Source organism: Mastigoproctus giganteus, chromosome 1, assembly GCF_048544385.1.
Source record: "Mastigoproctus giganteus isolate SK-2022 chromosome 1, ASM4854438v1, whole genome shotgun sequence".
NCBI lineage: Eukaryota > Metazoa > Arthropoda > Arachnida > Uropygi > Thelyphonidae > Mastigoproctus > Mastigoproctus giganteus.
Window position 1 is genome coordinate 230,853,673 of NC_143575.1, and position 19,532 is coordinate 230,873,204.

Here is a 19,532-nt window from a genome sequence, read left to right on the forward strand (position 1 = left end):
TTCCAGATCCTGTTGCAGCAGCATAGTATCAGTAGTGTCCTTAACAACCCTGCCAACCTTGGTATCGTCTGCAAACTTGGACATTAAGCCTGATACACCATCATCAATATCATTTATAAATACAGAAAACAACAATGTACCCAACACTGAACCCTGAGGAACTCCACTAATAACATTAGTCCACGTTGAGCAGTGTCCATTGATTACCACTCTCTGTCTTCTGCCACTCAACCATCCCTTTATCCATAGCAGCAATTTGCCTCCAATGCCACACTTCTCCAATTTGTGCAGCAGTCTTCCATGCGCAACAGTATCAAAAGCCTTTCTAAGATCCAAATATATAATATCAAAGTTATTCCCTGCATCCAGTTCTTTTGTGACTACATCATAGTATCCAATCAAATTGGTCAGACAAGACCTGCCCTTAACAAAACCATGCTGTGTCTGAGCTATAACTGAATTCTTGTCCAGATGATCCTGCAGTGCTTCTTTAACCAGTGCCTCCATTAATTTTCCTGGAACCGAAGTTAAACTAACAGGTCTATAATTACTTGTGTCAGCCTTTGATCCTCCTTTGTGAATTGGGGTTACATTTGCACATCTCCAGTCCATGGGTACCTCCCCTGAGTCCAAAGAAGCTCTCATAATTATGGCTAGGGGTTTGCTTACTTCCTTTGCTGCCTCCTTTAATATAACTGGATAGATCCCATCCACCCCGGGTGCCTTTTTTATGTTTATCCTCAACAATTTCTCCTCCACTTTCCTCTCAGTTATTAGAAAATCATCTAGCTCACTGGCAATGTTTACTTCACCTACGACATTCCCCTTCCTGAATAACTCCTCATGTGTGAATGTAGATGCAAAATACTCGTTTAGATTGTTAGCCACCTGAGCTGGATCCTCAACTGTTGAACCATCAACATCCAGTGGACCAATCTGATTCATCCCTTTCCTTCTTGAGTTTAAATAGGTAAAGAACTCTTTTCTGTTTTTCTTTGCATCCTTTGCCAAGGATTTCTCATAATCTGCCTTTGCCTGCCTAATCTCCTTTGTGACTTGGTTACAGACCAACTTATATCTATCATAGGCTTCCATGTCACCCATTAATTTGTATGTATCCCATGCATTTTTCTTCTCTGCCATATGTCTCAGTTCATCTGACAACCATTTAGGCCTGAACCTTGAACAATATTTCTTGGTTGGTATGTAAAGCCTGGTAGCTTCCAAGATTAGTTCCTTGAATTGAATGCTTCCCATTTTGAATTTGCTGTTGGTAACATCATCAGTTGGTCCCACTGTATAGAATTTAAATACTGTCTCAGACCATCATAGTCTCCTTTACGAAAGCAAAAACCCTTCCCTTTACCTCTGATGTTAGTTACCTCCTTGAGTAAATCCCACTTCAGCACACTGTGATCACTGCCATCCAGTGGTTCCTTTATCTGCAGATTCCTAATGCATGAAGAATCACTACTGATAATCAGATCAAGAGTATTACTCCCTCTAGTTGCCTACCGAACATGCTGGTGTAGAAAACAATCATCCAATAAATCCACAAAAGCCTTGCTAGTGTGTGAGTGACCAACCCACAAATTCCAGTCAATATCTGGGAAATTAAAATCCCCCATTATAAGACTCTCTGATTTACTGGCCCATTCTATTTCCCTGTACAGTATCTTATTATACTCATCAGAGTCATTAGGTGTATAGCACACTCCTACTCTCAATTTTGATTTACCTATGCTTATGTCACACCAAACTGACTCTACACTGCCCTGTCCATCAATGTCGACTGGCTTCACTTCCTTGGATTTTATGTGTTTTTTAACTAATAGCATAACCCCTCCTGTCCTGTCTATCCTTTCTATACACATTGTACTCCCCAAATTGCAGTTCTGCATTCCTTATATCTGTGTGACACCACGTCTCTGATATCCCAACAATATCTGCCTTTGATGTTTTGAGCAATACCTCAAAAAAATTCTGGACAAGATCACATATCTCTATTAAAGATTATCCTGACTTTTAATCTCTCTTAACATAAGCACATCGCAAATATTTTTTCCTCTGTATCTAAAACACTATATTTTTCTCTTTTTCTCTTGACATTACTTTTCTTCTAAACAGCTACTCACTCTTCACAAATCTCAACTCCACTCTCCCATGGAATATTGTTTCCACATCTGGGGCAGTACTCCCCTATAATCTCTCTAGAGGCTTCTAGACTCCATTAAAAAGATGGAAGTTAAATTAATTATGATCCATCTACAAGTCTCTCCACTCTGCCTTAAAGGCATTCTGTTTCTGCCAAATGCCCTTTCTGTAGATACTTCCATGAGCACTGTTCTTCTGAAATGTCTCCTATATTTACTCCTCTATCTTCCAAACCAGTCTGAACACAGGCTGCAACCAGTCAAGTTCCATTTATTGTCCAACTTCAAAACTCATCTCTTCAACTTTTTTTCAGGCAAAACTGCAGTAAATCACTGATAGAACCACAAACTATTCTAGCAGCCTGTTTGCACTCAGAGAATTTCACGCCAGACTACGATTACCCCTAGATCTATTTCATACTCCTCTGCTTTGAGTTTGTATATTTTAGAAATACCCTTCACAGATATTTCTGAAAAATTACAATCTACAGAAACTCAAGTTTAATGTCAACGAGTATCTTCTTTCATCTTCAACCCACACACACAGTGCTAAGTACTATAGGTTCTAATACCTTTCGTATTATCTCTAGAAGAAATTGTTTGATAAATCAAGGAGACACCATGGGTCTGCCTTACCACCTGCCTTCACCGCACAGAGAACTTATCAACCTCCAAAGATATTTGTACTAACCCCAAATCCTTTTCTTCCTCTTAGCTGCTTAATGCTAGTCATCAACCACTCTTGTAATCTTCATGGTACAAATTAGCATTAGTATTGCCAACACGACACCAAGGAAGCTTATACAGCATCATAAAAAAAATAAAATTAACTGCTTCATTTGCCCATTCCCTCCAATAATTCATCCAAACCATCTTTAAATTTATTCAAACTACCCACTTCCACAACACTAAGTGGAAATTTATTCCAATCAATTACTCACTGGCTAAATGTACTAGTATGTCCATTTGTATATTTCATCTGAGGAGTAAATATGCCATCAGCAGTTAAGTTTACTTAACCCTTTTAAAGCCTTATGCACTTCAATTAGGTCCCTATGCAGATGCCTAGTTTCCATAGGCAATTTACAAGATCCTAGTCTTACTTGACAAGAATCTCTTTTTGCATTAACTAAACTTGTTCCTCCTGTTTGCACCTTTTCCAACAGATCTATAATCCTTCTTAAAATGAGGTTTCCAAACTTGTACACAGTATTTCAGAAGTGATCAATCCTTATAAAATGAGATATTCACCTTTGTCTCTGGCTGACTATCCCATTCTGTATGTGGTGAATATTCTGTCAATCATACATACAGGCAAGAATGCAGTAAATCACTGATAGAACCAAGAACTATTCTAGCAGCCTGTTTGCACTCTGAGGATTTCATGTCAGACTACAATTACCCCTAGATCTATTTCATATTCCTCTGCTTAGAGTTTGTACCACCCAAATGGTATGTTATTCTTGGACTGCAGCTACTCAAATGCAGAGCTTGCATTTATCAATGTTATACTTCAATTATCATTTTTCAGCCTACCTGATTAGTTTATCTAGATCTTGTAGTAGCATGCCCTGATTACTCATTAAGCATTATGCCCACCTTTGTATCAATGACTTTGGACATCAAACTTGAAATATTTACATAAACATCATTAATAAATATTAAAAACAGTAAAGGTCCCAACACCAATTTCTGTGATATGCCACTCATCATATCATCCCATGAAGGGCAGCGATTAGTTATTTCCTACATCAGTTATTTCTTGAATAAATACCACATCAATACACACTATGATCCCTGCCATATACAAATTCCTTTACCTAAAGATTCTGAAACATGAGGAATCTGGCTAGCATGAATACTTTCCCTTGCTGCCTCTCTAAAATGTTGGCATAGAAAATGTGTCATCCAGCAATTTGAGAAACACTTTGCTAAGAAGCAAGCTGTCAGCCCAAGAGTTCCAACTGATATTTTGGAATGTTAAAATTCCCCATAATATGACACACTGATTTTCTGTCCCACATTTCTCTAAATATTTGTTAATTATACTATTCACATTCATTTAGTATGTAACAGACTCTTCTCATCTTTGTTTTCCCAGTGTTCACATCACACCAGACTGACTCAATATTACACTGGCAACTTGTGCCCAATTTACTCTTTTAGAATCTATGTACTTCTTAAAACCAAAAGCATAATTCCTCCCCAGTTGTCCTTTCTGTATAAATTATAATCACCATATTCAAATTCTGTATCTCCAATAACAGAGTGCATACATTCTATATCCCTTCTCAAATGTTTAAGAAAACCATAAACAGTAGCATCTATGAACTGATCCCCAAAAGACTGGTGAAAATTTCTTCTTCTAACCCTTGCTTATTCTGAAGAATAATTATTAATCACTCTTTTAGCTATTTTCATTCAAAGTCATCCTGTAATCTATCTATGGAATTTACCTCCTTTGATCTTAATATGTCCAACTTATATAGGAATTTCTCTTACCTCCTGTGATCTCAATATGTTCAGGTTTATGTGACAATTTTAGGATCAAGTAAAATGCTTAACTAAAATCCAAATAATGTCAATGTTAGTTTCTGTATCCAACTTAAACAAGATTTTCTCTTTACAAAATCTATGCTGTGTTCCCTTGAGAAAAACCATTCCTTTCAAGATAACAGAACAAATCTAGAAGAGGTAGGGGAGAGAGATTAATCACTTACAGTATTCATCCAGAAATAAACTATTCCAACATGTTATACACTGATAAATACAGTAAAACTTCAAAAATCCAGCATTTTTTGAATATTTCTCTGAGTCAACAAAGGACAGAGTAGAAATAGGCTAGCTGGACTATAAAAAAAAAGCAGCACATATTTATGCATTATGTTCCATCAATAACTTCCAAACAATTTCTTTCTGTTTTACATCTTTTCCAGACTGTATTCATTATTATATGTATTAGCAATGTATAAAACCATTCATTTTGTAAGACATTCAGTACTAGTTCAGAATATAGTACTGAATCGTACAATGGTATGCATTTAGTTTTTAAGACAATTCAATTGCTGAAATCACATTGCATTAATATTTATTCACATTGCAATATCCATACTGGAGGAAGCATTCAAACCCATGACATTTCTTAGGCAAATCTGCTACTCACAGGAAATCTGGCAGTACTAGTTTACATTCTGGCTTAATGCTGGTTACTATTACTGTGTGGAGATTATATATGGATAAGAGCTACTGTATTATCTAATAAAAATAATGAATTACCCCTGAATACCTAAGACTACCTTCAAAACAACAAAATTTTCAAAAATCTGGCAATGGCTGGATTACAAGGATGCCAGATTTATGGGTTTCTACTATAATTTTAATAAATGAGCAGCACGTTACAAACCTTATACCAGTCTTGTCCATAACTGAGTGGTCAGGAGCGGGAGTGCAGTAGCACACACTCTGAGTAGACTGGAATTCAAGCCCCCGACTGCTAAATATGGTCAATCTGTCAACCCGCACTGGACCAGCATGGCAGATTATCGTCTATTCATTTCCCTCAACATGAATCGTTGAGGTTTCCATCCTGCAGCAGATTGATAATGGCTGCAGTTTACCTTTTTTTTTTTTTACCAGATTCTTATTCAATGAGAAAGAATAAAGAGCAAAAATTTCCTTTCCATACAATACATACTTTTCAGAATCAAAATAACAATAACACAGCTATCATTTTTGCACAATTCCTGATGTTTTATACATATCTTTTCTTATCCAATATTTAATTAAATCTACTCAACTAATATTTATTTTTTCAAAGCTCCAAATTTCTTTTTATTTCTACATAAAACATCTTGAAATTAATTGGAAAATTTTACTTCCATGTTGGTATCAAGATGGGCTTTAGTCGTGTTTTGATTTCCTATGACTCTTCCTGATTCTTTAAAATAATCTTTCTAAAACTATGAAAATGTAACCACTTAAGAAAAGTTTATTCAAAATCCAACATTGATCAATTCCAGCAACATTCAATCAATTCATACATGTCTAGAACTGTCATCAATGAATTCCAAAAGGGTCATTTTTCACTCAAACCTAACATTCTTATTTTGTTTACTTCATATGCATTAAGAATATGAGGCAGCTCTTTTCAGTGAATTTCCTTTTTTAAACTACATTCATAATGAATGAATTTGATGTTTGTGAATACAAATTAAGTGACAAATAAAATGTAATAACCCTATATAACTCAAGAGAAGAAGCCAGTCAGAATTCTCTAAATTGTCAAATTTAGGATAGTCTTGTTAACAAGTTTTAATAAATTTTAGAGATAAACCTTCAAAATTAAACAGAGGGGAAGCGAAGCAGAAACAGTTCACTATTCCACCAGCGTGCACACTGGTTTCCGGAATAGTGGAATTAAATTAATCAAATTTAATTTAAATTATCTTTAACTATTTTTCAGTGAAAAATAGTATCCCCTAAATATTATTTGCTAGGCAAATTATGAAGAAGTTTTAGCATTGTCATATTGTTATTTTGATATTAGCATTAGCAAGGGCCCATGTGCAAGAAAGCAAGCTTATATAGCATCAGCCAAAAAAAAAAAAAACCCTTATTTCACCCATTCACTCACTCCAAATGTTTGTCCAGTTCTGCCTTGAATCTGTTTAAGCTATCAACTTCTACGACAGATAGAAGTTTATTCCAGCAATCAACCACCTGCTGGCTAAAGGCAAACTTCCGCACATCTATCCTACAACTGTCTTTCCTCAATTTGAATTTATGCCCTCTCAGGCAATTATTCTGAGCAAGAGGGAGAAGCCCATCAGCATTGAGCATGCTCAAACCATTCAAGGATTTATACACCTCAATCAGATGCCTAGTCTCAGACACTAATTTGCAAAACTTAAGCCTTTCTTCGTAAAAGCACCCCTTTGTTCCATTCACTAATCTTGTCGCCCTTCTCTATACTTGTTCCAACAGCTCTACATCCTTCTTAAAATGAGGCCTCCAGACCTGTATACAGTACTCAAGGTGTGGCCTTACCATTGCCTTATACAAGGGGATAATCACCTCCTTATCCCTGCTAGAAAAATTCCTGTACATCATTGACAAAACACCATGAGCTACTCTTGCAGACCATTTGCACTGCTCAGAAAACTTCATATGAAGTTGTGCAGATATACAGGCACAATTACCCCCAGGTCCTTTTCACTCTCTACCACTGTCAGTGTAGTACCACATGGTTGATACGTTATTCTGGGGTTACTGCTTCCCATATGCAATACTTTACAGACTTTAGTACTTTACAGACCTGTTAGTTTAACTTCTGTTTCAGGGAAATTAATGGAGGCACTGGTTAAAGAAGCATTGCAGGATCATCTAGACAAGATGTCAGTTATAGCTTGGACACAGCATGGGTTTGTTAAGGGGAAGTCTTGTCTGACCAATTTTATTGGATACTACGATGTAGTATATTTATCCTACTTTTGCTGATACTATTCAATTTCATTAGAGAGCAGTGCTAATGATACAGCTAGCAGGGCCCTTGCCCAAAGTGCCAAACAAAGAACAATAAGGCAAAACTATATATCCTGAAAAATCATTGTGCCTGGGGCACAGAAATACCTAGGTCTGGCACTGTTAGAGAACAATATATTTTTTAAAATATTAATAATACTTCCTTATTATACAGAACATACAAAATTCTATTCAATGAGACCCAAGTATATATTCTCAAAATTTTTACGTTCAAAATCAAGCAAAAAGAACATTTAAAATTATTACTTTACAGGTTTTTTCTTTTTGCTGTTGCAGCCTTTGTCACTGTTTTCTAGAATTATTTTTATTTATCTTGACTTGCACAAAATATTCAGTTCTCTTATTTTGACAAGCCAAGAGATGTTAATATCAAAAATAATACAGTTTTTTAATGAATTTCCTTTCAAGCCATATTGTCATTATGGCTTGAAAGGACATATCATTCAAATTCTTGATTCTGGCAACCTAGGTAGGTTTTTTGTTGTTGTTCTTGTTTTTAATGTATTAAATTTTTTCCAATTACTTTTCCTTCTCATTCTTAAATATATCAACTTTGCAAATTTACCTTAATGAAAGAAATCCATACGTTTTTGTTGGTACTGTTTAATAGTGTAATCTGTATATCCTTTTATTACTGCTTTTTTTTTTTTTAACTGAATACCCATTTTCATCATCTGTTCAATATCAATTTGAAAAAAAAAAAAAAAAAAAAAACACTATTCACTATACTAAGAATAAAAGTAACACCTCTCACACAATTTACTCTGTCAATACTGAAAAAAGTAGAGCATTTACACTACTAATATTAATTAGTTCCACAAGTTTTAACAGTACAAAAAAGGAGCAATGGGCATGGTTCAATAAAGAACAATTACTAATAAAGGTGAATAGTTCCATCTATTATGTGAAAATAATATAAACATGTTTATAGCTCAAAAATAACTTTAAAATATAATAACGGACAAAACTCTGATCATAAATCTTGTATGTAATATCACACATCTAAATATTTGTGTGTGCATATTCAATTTTTATTAAATTCTTTTAAAATTTTAGTCGCGAGATCACAGGTAAATGTCTAGCATTTATGCCGCTAGCATTTATGCCGAATGAAGACGAAATTAGGTAAGGATCTACATTCTAGACATATACATACACACGCGCGCGCGATAACTTTAAATACTATACCCAAATATAATAAAAATTACCATTCTGATAACTTCTCGACTTCCAAAAAAAAAAAAAAAAAAGTTGGATACATAAGTACAGCAATAAGCTATTCCTAACATGTTTCATAGGCATTAATGATAATCACTTTTATACAGATGTTTCCTAAATATTCATAATCTGTTAACCAGATTCTAATGTCATGGGTATGGCCAATCTATAGTTCTCTTTCACAAATCGACTCATTTACAGAATCAGAACCTTGTTCTCTTTCCCAATTGCAATGGAGTACAGTAAATACAGTATCAGTTCATCACTTTACTCCTCCAGAAAAGTAACGAGAATGCATGGCTTCGTACTAGGCGCACCATCTTCATGCAACGATAATAAAGAAATAATTTAATTTCGCAAAATTAAATTATTTCTTTATTATAACCGATAACCGGTGTACGACCATGGTAGCAACACCATATGATCATATACATATATAAATATATATATATATATATATACACACACACCTTTTTATTCATCGGTTGTTTACTGGCACTCCCAAATCCCGGCTCGCATGGAGTACTGTGTTGTTTTTGGTCTAGTAATATGAAAATATATTCTCGATATACGTGAGAACTTATACAATTTCTGAGTCAAAAAATTTAATCAGCTGTATGATAAATGAGACTATCAACTACACTTTTATAATGTAAGAATTTCCCGCAATTCAACAAATGTTTATACTTATACATGCAACCTACCTCTACAACATTATTAACTTCCCTGATACAGTCTATCATGTGTTGTACTATTTGTTCTGTTGTTAAGACTTCGTAATGAAAATCTTCAATTTCCATTTTATCCTTTGCAGTAGTAGGTTCAGGTTCGAGTGCAATGGACAATCCATCGTCCTCTTCCCCACTAGACTCATTTCCAGAATCTGAATCGTACGGTACATCTTCGTCCGAGTTCATTCTGCAACAGTATCAGACAAGAAACGAAAGAATTTGAGGCAACTAACGTAGATAAATAAAATGGAGAATAACTTTGCTTGAACAGTGCTGCCAAATAGTGCTGTAATTAGCAATGGTGCTAACCCTATCCCAAGCGGTCCAACTGATCATCGTTCCATATCGTGTTCGTTGCAGTGACGTCACTTAAAAGTGACAGAGTTTCGTGACAGTAGTATACTTTATCTGATTTCATTTATATCCGATACGCGTACCTAAGTGACAAATACCCGAAATTTATTGGTTATACTTAAAAAAAAAAGCAAACAATAATTTTAGACGCACCACACTAATATACAAAAAGTTAGCTATAAGTTAAAATTTATAATCAAAGCTTCTGGAGCTCCATACGTTTTAAATAGCTGATGGAAATCAAAACGATATTCAGAAACCAATGCAAAATAAAAGCAAGTAGATTATTCCCTAACATAAAAACTAATATAGATAAAAATCATAACATTTCATTTAGTGAAAATCGAACCTTAAAGAATTTACTATGAGAATGATTAAAAATTAGTTGTTTTTTTTTTTTTTTATTATAGTACGCTATGATAAATCATAATATGAAAGTGGAACAATTATGGGGAGAAACCAAAAATTTTGATCATGGCAGGAACCAAAAAAAGATTTTTGGTGGATATTTAAATGATTAATGTTCTGTATAATTCGATTCAGCTTTCAAAACGATATAACAACGTGTCCTCGTGGCTAACACTGCGGCTATATCACTATCTTACCTGTGGAAAAAGTATAAGACCAGCGGAATTACTTAAAAAGTACAGGTCACTGTTGAAAAAAAAGCCGTGAAGCAGGGTTGAATTTGAAAGTGTCTGCAATTCTGCCCAAACACGATAGGAGGGAGTATATGATGAGAGCCTTGTCGATCAATTCGGCCCTGGAAAGATTGTGCAAGGCTCAAGGGGTAGAATTTTTTTCAGCCTGGACTGTACTTTTTAACAGGAGAGATTGCTTCTACAGGGATGGGATACACTTAAATAGAAAGGGTGCAAGAATATTTGCTGATACTATCGAGGCAGTGTTAGGTGGGTCGGAAAACTGCTAACTTGGGGGGAGACAAAGACAAATAAATTAACAGTAGCCACTGGCAGACGTGAAAGAGATTCTTGCACTGCTTCTATTGGAATGAGCAGAAGCCTGAAAAACAGTATGCAGGATATTTCAGAGACTGCTGGAAGTCATTGCGGTACAAGTAAACACATGGGTTGTGTTAGGGTAGCTAAGAATAAAAACAGGTGCATGTATACTTGCGTGTACACCAATGTTAGGAGTTTAGAAAATAAATTTGATGAATTTGAGGTTTTGCTAAAAACATCAAAGGCAGATATTGTTGGGATATCAGAGACATGGTGTCACACAGATATAAGGAATGCAGAACTGGAATTTGGGGAGTACAAAGTCTACAGAAAGGATAGACAGGTTAGGAAGGGACGAGGGGTTATGCTATTAGTTAAAAAACACATAAAATCCAAGGAAGTGAAGCCAGTCGACATCTATGGACAGGGCAGTGTCGAGTCAATTTGGTGTGACATAAGCATGGGTAAATCAAAATTGAGAGTAGGAGTGTGCTATAGGCCTAATGACTCTGATGAGTATAATAAGATACTGTTCAGGGAAATAGAATGGGCCAGTAAATCAGAGAGTCTTATAATGGGGGATTTTAATTTCCCAGATATTGACTGGAATTTGTGGGTTGGTCACTCACACACTAGCAAGGATTTTGTGGATTTATTGAATGATTGTTTTCTAAATCAGCATGTTCGGAAGGCAACTAGAGGGAGTAATACTCTTGATCTGATTATCAGAAGTGATTCTTCATGCATTAAGAATCTGCAGATAAAGGAACCACTAGGTGGCAGTGATCACAGTGTGCTGAAGTGGGATTTACTCAAGGAGGTAACTACCATCAGAGGTAAAGGGAAGGGTTTTTGCTTTCGTAAAGGCGACTATGATGGGCTGAGACAGTATTTAAATTCTATACAGTGGGACCAACTGATGATGTTACCAACAGCAAATTCAAAATGGGAAGCATTCAAGGAACTAATCTTGGAAGCTACCAGGCTTTACATACCAAACAAGAAATATTGTTCAAGGTTCAGGCCTAAATGGTTGTCAGATGAACTAATGAGACATATGGCAGAGAAGAAAAATGCATGGAATACATATAAATTAATGGGTGACATGGAAGCCTATGATAGATATAAGTTGGTCTGTAACCAAGTCACAAAGGAGATTAGGCAGGCAAAGGCATGTATATAAAGTGCTTAGCATCAAAATACACAGCCATTTCTGAATAAACAGAAAATTTTTAAGGTGGCATCGTTTTAGGTTATATCTCATATTGTGAATACCTTCACAACGAGTTGCCATGATATTGCACTACTTCGAATAAGTAACGCTTCACCTAAGGAGAAGACTAGTGTTACTTATTCTCAGATAGGTACCACCACCCAGACAGCACTGTTTCAGGGCTATTTGGCCCTTCGTCAGTGAGTGGGTAGGTACCCAAGTGATGCAATGATGGCAAAAACAGTTATGAAGTATAACTCCACAATGTGAGAGATGCCTGATGGTGTATGATGTATTTAGACTAAGGCGCATTTAGGGCTAGAGCCTCAAGCTACGAACAAATTTAGACTATGTATATAAAGTGCTTAGCATCATAATACACAGCCATTTCTGAATAAACAGAAAATTTTTAAGGTGGCATCGTTTTAGGTTATATCTCAGCAAAGGCAGATTATGAGAAATCCTGGGCAAAGGATGCAAAGAAAAACAGAAAAGAGTTCTTTACCTATTTAAACTCAAGAAGGAAAGGGATGAATCAGATTGATCCACTGGATGTTGATGGTTCAACAGTTGAGGCCAATTGTAAGCCACCTGAGGATCCTTCTCAGGTGGCTAACAATCTAAACAAGTATTTTGCATCTACATTCACACATGAGGAGTTATTGAGGAAGGGGAATGTCGTAGGTGAAGTAAACATTGGCAGTGAGCTAGATGATTTTCTAATAACTGAGAGGAAAGTGGAGGAGAAATTGTTGACGATAAACATAAAAAAGGCACCTGGGGTGGATGGGATCTATCCAGTTATATTAAAGGAGGCAGCAAAGGAAGTAAGCAAACCCCTGGTCATAATTATGAGAGCTTCTTTGGACTCAGGGGAGGTGCCCATAGACTGGAGATGTGCAAATGTAACCCAAATTCACAAAGGAGGGTCAAAGGCTGACACAAGTAATTATAGACCTGTTAGTTTAACTTCGGTTCCAGGAAAATTAATGGAGGCACTGGTCAAAGAAGCACTGCAGGATCATCTGCACAAGAATGCAGTTATAGCTCAGACAAAGCATGGTTTTGTTAAGGGCAGGTCTTGTCTGACCAATTTGATTGGATAATGTGATGTAGTCACAAAAGAACTGGATGCAGGGAATAACTTTGATATTATATATTTGGATCTTAGAAAGGCTTTTGATACTGTTGCGCATGTAAGACTGCTGCACAAATTGGAGCAGTGTGGCATTGGAGGCACACTGCTCCAATTTGCTGCTATGGATAAAGGGATGGTTGAGTGGCAGAAGACAGAGAGTGGTAATCAACGGACACTGCTCCACGTGGACTGATGTTATTAGTGGAGTTCCTCAGGGTTCAGTGTTGGGTCCATTGTTGTTTTCTGTATTTATAAATGATATAGATGATGGTATATCAAGCTTAATGTCCAAGTTTGCAGACGATACAAAGGTTGGCAGGGTTGTTAAGGACACTACTGATGCTATGCTGCTGCAACAGGATCTGGAAAGGTTGAGCAGATGGGCTGAGAGGTGGCAAATGAAGTTTAACATTGACAAATGTAAAGTACTACACATGGGAAACAGCAACCCCAGAGCAACGTATCAACTCTGTGGTACTACGCTGACAGTGGTAGAGAATGAAAAGGACCTGGGGGTAATTGTGCAGGCAGATATGAAGTTCTCTGAGCAGTGCAGACGAGCTGCAAGAGTAGCTCATGGTGTCTTGTCAATGATATACAGGAATTTTTCTAGCAGGGATAGGGATGTGCTTATTCCCTTGTATAAGGCAATGGTCAGGCCACACCTTAAGTACCGTATACAGGTCTGGAGGCCTCATTTCAAGAAGGATGTAGAGCTGCTGGAACGAGTACAGAGAAGGGCAACAAGATTAGTGAATGGAACAAAGGGTTGCTCTTACGAAGAAAGGCATAAGTTTTGCAAATTACAGAGTCTGGAGATTAGGCATCGGCGAGGTGATCTGATAGAGGTGTACAAGGCTTTGAATGGCTTGAGCATGCTCAATGCCGATGGGATTCTTCCTCTTGCTCAGAATAATCATCTGAGAGGACATAAATTCAAATTGAGGAAGGACGGATGTCGGATAGATGTGCGGAAATTTGCCTTTAGCCAGCGGGCAGTTGGTTTGTGGAATAGACTTCCATCACTTGTTGAAGTTGATAGCCTAAACAAATTTAAGGCTCAGTTGGACAGGTATTTCGAACGAACGGAGGGGTGAAATGGGAGTAGTGGTTGTGCTTTTTTTTTTTTTTTTTTTTTTTGTTTGGCTGATGCTGAATAAGCTTGCTTTCTTGCATTTTATGCCTGTACTAATTAGCATTAGCATTAGTAGACTCCAGGCAACCTTTTTAGAGTGAAGATCCATTTTTGATCTAATTTTTAAATTAGATAAAAAAATATAGGAGAGTTGATTGGAAAAGTAGCTTCCACTGTCTAAAATAAAAGGAATCCCTGTTGTTTCATAGTATAATAGAATATAGGAATTATCGAGCACTTAATAGCTCTCTATTATCAAATCTAATTAAAAAAAAAAAAAGAATCCAAAAGCCATGCCTCAGCTCAAGCTGGAAGGGGGGAGATTTTTTTAAGAAATGGAATAGAGTGGGAAGGTGTTTTATTAAAAAATGTATATATATATTGAAATATTATTATTAATTATTTGTTAATGATTATTTATTAATGCTCGCGATGTGCGCACGCGCACACACACACACACAAGCACTCTTCCTTCAGCTCTATTGGTAAAACTACGATACTGCCACAGAAATCGCCTTTGATGTGTAGTTGCCAATATTTGCAGTCTACACAGTACAGCGTACAGTTCTGTATGGCTCATTTTAGGAGGATGTAGATTTGCTTGGACGAGTATAGAGAAGGACGACAAGATTGGTGAGTGGAACGAAGGGGTTCTCTTACCGAAAAATGTTGGTAAATGAAGTTTAACATTGACAAATGTAAAGTACTACATGTGGGAAGCAGTATCCCCAGTATGACATATCAACTGTGTGGTACTACACTGGTAGAGTGTAGAGTGTTTTTAGTGTCAAACAGCACCAGGGGTTCTTCCCCATCTCCGAGTAGTATACATTGTGGGTGTGGAACACTGTCAGTGCCAGAGGTTTAAAAGTGTATGGGTTTTGTATATGTGTAGTGTCTTGTACCGTTGTTCCTCTGGTCATTTAGCCGCTGGGCCCCTAATGGGTTCCAATGTTACACATACCAGGAGGCATACCAGGTACACCAGTATTATAGTTATTTACTCTGACAGGTCCTGCCACCTATTTCCTATTTCCTGAGATTTCAGTGGCTAGGACCTAAAAAAAAAAAACCGCTACAGATAGGGGTCAGCCAAAAGGATTACTGATTATGCAACTGATGTTGTTATTAAGTGACAGTGGTAGCGAACGAAAAGGACCTGGGGAGTAATTGTGCAGGCAGATATGAAGTTTTCTGGACAGTGCAGACGGTCTGCAAGAGTAGTTCATAGTGGCTTGTCAATGATATACAGGAATTTTTCTAGCAGGGATAAACAGGTGATTATCCCCTTGTATAAGGCAATGGTCAGTCAAGCCGCACCTTGAGTACTGTATACAGGTCTGGAGGCCCCATTTAAGAAGGATATAGAGCTGTTGGAAAGAGTACAGAGAAGGGCAACAAGATTAGTGAATGGAACACTAATCAGGTACCCAGTAGATTGCATTTCATACTCTGGCAGGCCCTGCCACCTTGTTTCCGAAGATTTCAGTGGCAAGGGCCTATTGTAAAACAAAACAAAACAAAAAATAAGGATAAACACTAGAGTTTGATTAGGCCGAAATGGTTTAATAATGAGGTTTGAATTTTGAAGCTAGTATTTTTGCTGTATTAATTTAGAGGGCGTACGCTATCGTTTTAGTTAGAGTGGGAAGGGAGACAAACAGAAATATGGGGACTATAGAGAAGGCGACCCCAGACAGATCAGTGGGGACATGTCCCGCCAGGGGCACGCCCCACCAGAGAAAGAAGGAGGAAGCCGGGAGGGGAGGAGACAGAGGCCTGTCCCATCCCCTCTCGACCAGGGGAAGGAGTAAAGGTACCGAGCAAATGAGTCAGTACGGATCGCCAGAATGGCGCTGGTGGCAAAACTACAGATGTCATAGTCAAATCAAGTAGGTCAAGTCCGGTTGTAGTTTCTGAGACTGTGCGATCCCATCCAAGAGTTGTTAGCTTTGTTTTTAGTCATATACGGGAACGTTGTCCCTTCCATGAAGTCCATTCTTGTGGCATTGCTGAGTCGTTTAGGCCGTTGTACTACCCATATATTGGGCAGTGTAACGTTTGGAGTCGGAGTAGTCCAGTTGTTGAGTCCTCTTTGGTCAATCAAGTAAACCGAGCGGTTGTTATCGGGAGTTACGAGTTTGCCACTATGAGGGCTTTTCTTCGCACATATAGTGCTTGCGCAAACTTCGTAAAGGATTTGCATTCATCGGCAGTGTCCATTAGATGCGATTCCATGTTTTGTGGCAGTTATGTTATTTTTGTGATGTGAATGCATCTGATGTCTTCGTAGAGTTTGCAGTCAAACGTCAGATGATGCTAACTCTCCACTTCTCCATAGATATATAGAGGGTTCTGGGTGATCCCAAAGTAGGTGAGTTTGGCGTTATATGCACCATGGCCCGTGAGGAGAAACGTCGCGTGGAGTCCTAGGTGGAACTAGGTTGGGGAGCTTGATTTACACCTGTCAGCTGTCGAGACGAACTTTTTAGTGATCTCCCCTTCGTCGAGTCCGTCCATCTATTCTGCCTGCTGCAGGTGTCTATGGAGTCTTGCTTTTTTCAGTTTTGGGTCGATTTCCGGATCAAGTGTGAAGTCCAGGAGGGTACGCGTGGATCCTTTAGATAGGTGGTACAAAAAAATTATGAGGTTAGGTCCCCCGTAAATGATTACATCTACCCATATATTTGTTTTGTCTATAAATTACGTGTGTTTTCTGGTCGATTTGCTTGTTTGCTGGACGAAAAAAACCCCAGTTTCTGGGGGTAAACCTTGCAATCTACGTCTGAGACCGACTAACTCAGCCACGGAGTGGAAAAAAAAAAAAAGCCCACTAAAGTTCCTCGCGTCATCGACGGGATTCGAAACCGGGCCATTTCCATCCTGTGTGTGGAGAACGGTGACGATACCACTGTGCTACCCACGCAGACTAGATAGGCGGTACAACATGCCAGTTCTGATTACTTTGAGGTCGAGCGGGAGAGCCCACGCCAAGACCTGTAAAGAGTGGGTGCTTACCATGCGGCAGGCGCAGGTGACGGTAAGTAGAATGATTCTTTGGATTGTGTCCAGAAGGCGTTTGTTGGCTGCCGTGGTGGAATAAGGGTGGCCTTGTAGAAGGTAGACGTCAGAGTGCCCAGCACATGGATGACTGGACCCAGGGAATCACAGCAGAACTTCACCCAAAGCATGACACCACCGCCACCAGCTTGTTTTCGTCCCACAGTGCATCCAGGCGCCATCACTTTCCTAGATAAACGACGCACACGACCTGGACGTCCACGTAGTGCAACAGGAAACGCGATTATTATCATTATTAACCACATGGCTTATGCTGCACCGGCCAAAAAAAAAAAAAAAAAAAAAAATCCCAAAATACCCTGAGAGAGAGAGAGAGAGAGAGAGAGAGAGAGAGAGAGAGAGGAATCGCCAAGAAAGAGAAGAATGATGGTATCCAGCTCAGACCTTGGGTTTGCCAAGCCCATACTCACCAGATGTGAACCCCTGTGATTCATCGGACCAGACAACCTTCTTCCAACCACTCAAGGACCAGTGTCGATTCTCCGTGCCCATTGTGCTGTCGCCGGTGAACTGTGGTTATACTGGGCACTCGGAGTGGCCTGCAGCTACGCAGCCCCATTTTCAGCAAGGTTCGATGTACTGTGTGTGTTGTGACACCTTACTCCCATCACCAGCATTCCAATTACCAGCGAGTTGGGCCACAAGTCGCCCTTCTGTTGCGACGAAGACGCTCCCATCCGGGAGCGTCTTCCCTCACCTCGAGCATCGATGGGCCGAGGCCGTCCAACACCTTGCCGGCGGTTCGTGGATCTTCCCTCCTCGGACCACTTTCGGTAGGTACTTACCACGGCTGACCGTGAGCATCCCACGAGCCGTGCCGTTTCGGATATGCTCTGACCCAGTCGTTTGGCTCTTACAATTTGGCCTTTGTCAAACTCTGCCTCTCCCATCTGAAGAACAAGAGTAACACTGATTAACGGAGCTCAGTATCAGTGGGTTTTTTTTTTTTTTTTTTTCTTTTCTTACCGTATCCCGATCCGTGCACGCGCCGTAGTTCACCTGCAGTTGCTTCAATTTGCATACTCGTTAGTCAAACGTTTTGGCTCATCGTTGTATAATTACTGTTATGTGCTGACGCTTCTAAAAATTAGCAGCGTGGGACGTACGAAATGACCTCAAACAAAATTTCTCGGTACACCACTGATAATGACTCATCGTGGGCTTAAGTGCAGCCCAAATTATAAACAACCCAACACCCTGGGTCCTGAGATGGATATTATCATTCTTCTCTTTCTTAGTGATTCCCTTCTACTTTTGACTCTCCCTCTCTTAGGGTAACTCGGGATTTTTTATTTATTTTTTTTTTTTTTTCGGCTGGTGCAGCGTAAGCCTCAGGCTTCCTTGCACCATATAACTACTACTACTACTACTACTACTACTACTAATAATAATAATAATAATAATAATAACCCAACTCAGGTTTTTGCAGAAAATTAGGAGAATTTTAAAAAATAAATAAAACGGAATAAAAATTGACGGGTACAACTGAAACTACAGAGTGTGTTGTTGGTTACGTAGGTGGTACTCATGGCATAAATATTTACTGTGGTGGTACCTTCCAAAAGTGTATGCTTAGTTTTGGTGCATTTTGAACGTTCTTGATATTAAAGTAATTTGCACGATTATGTGTATATAAATTTCAAATTTGTGTATCTGCTGTGTGATACGAAAAACATATTCCGAAAATATTTCGTGCAGAGTGATATATCAACATTACGAATTGGTACTTTCCATGTTATTGATTTGATGTCTAAGACAGCTGTGATCTGATGTGTCTATCATAAAATCATATTTTAATGATTAAATTCATACATTTGTGTAAGGAAAATCAAATTTATAATATATGTGAAGTTAGATGTATATTGACATTCAGGTATGTTCTCAGGCTAGTAATGAAACCGAAACCGAACTGAAATGCAAATATCCGCCCATCACCAAATATACCATCTCTTCAATGTTATTAATTAATTCTCTTTGACAGTATTGTAGTCCTTAAAGTTTAGATA

The 19,532-nt window shown here is 38.2% G+C and overlaps 1 protein-coding gene across 4 annotated transcripts in view; it reads right to left on the reverse strand.

Annotated features, from left to right (window-relative positions):
* The window catches only part of LOC150091589 (E3 ubiquitin-protein ligase arih1-like), a 268,953-nt gene extending 258,947 nt beyond the window's left edge, over window positions 1-10,006 (reverse strand). For all 4 annotated transcript variants that reach the window (XM_090384745.1, XM_090384752.1, XM_090384760.1 and 1 more), the window contains exon 1: window positions 9,617-10,006. In XM_090384745.1, coding sequence (XP_090240871.1) covers window positions 9,617-9,829 — 213 coding nt within the window. In that variant the 5' untranslated portion in view covers window positions 9,830-10,006. The remainder of the gene's footprint in view (window positions 1-9,616) is intronic.
* Window positions 10,007-19,532: the final 9,526 nt, after the last annotated feature.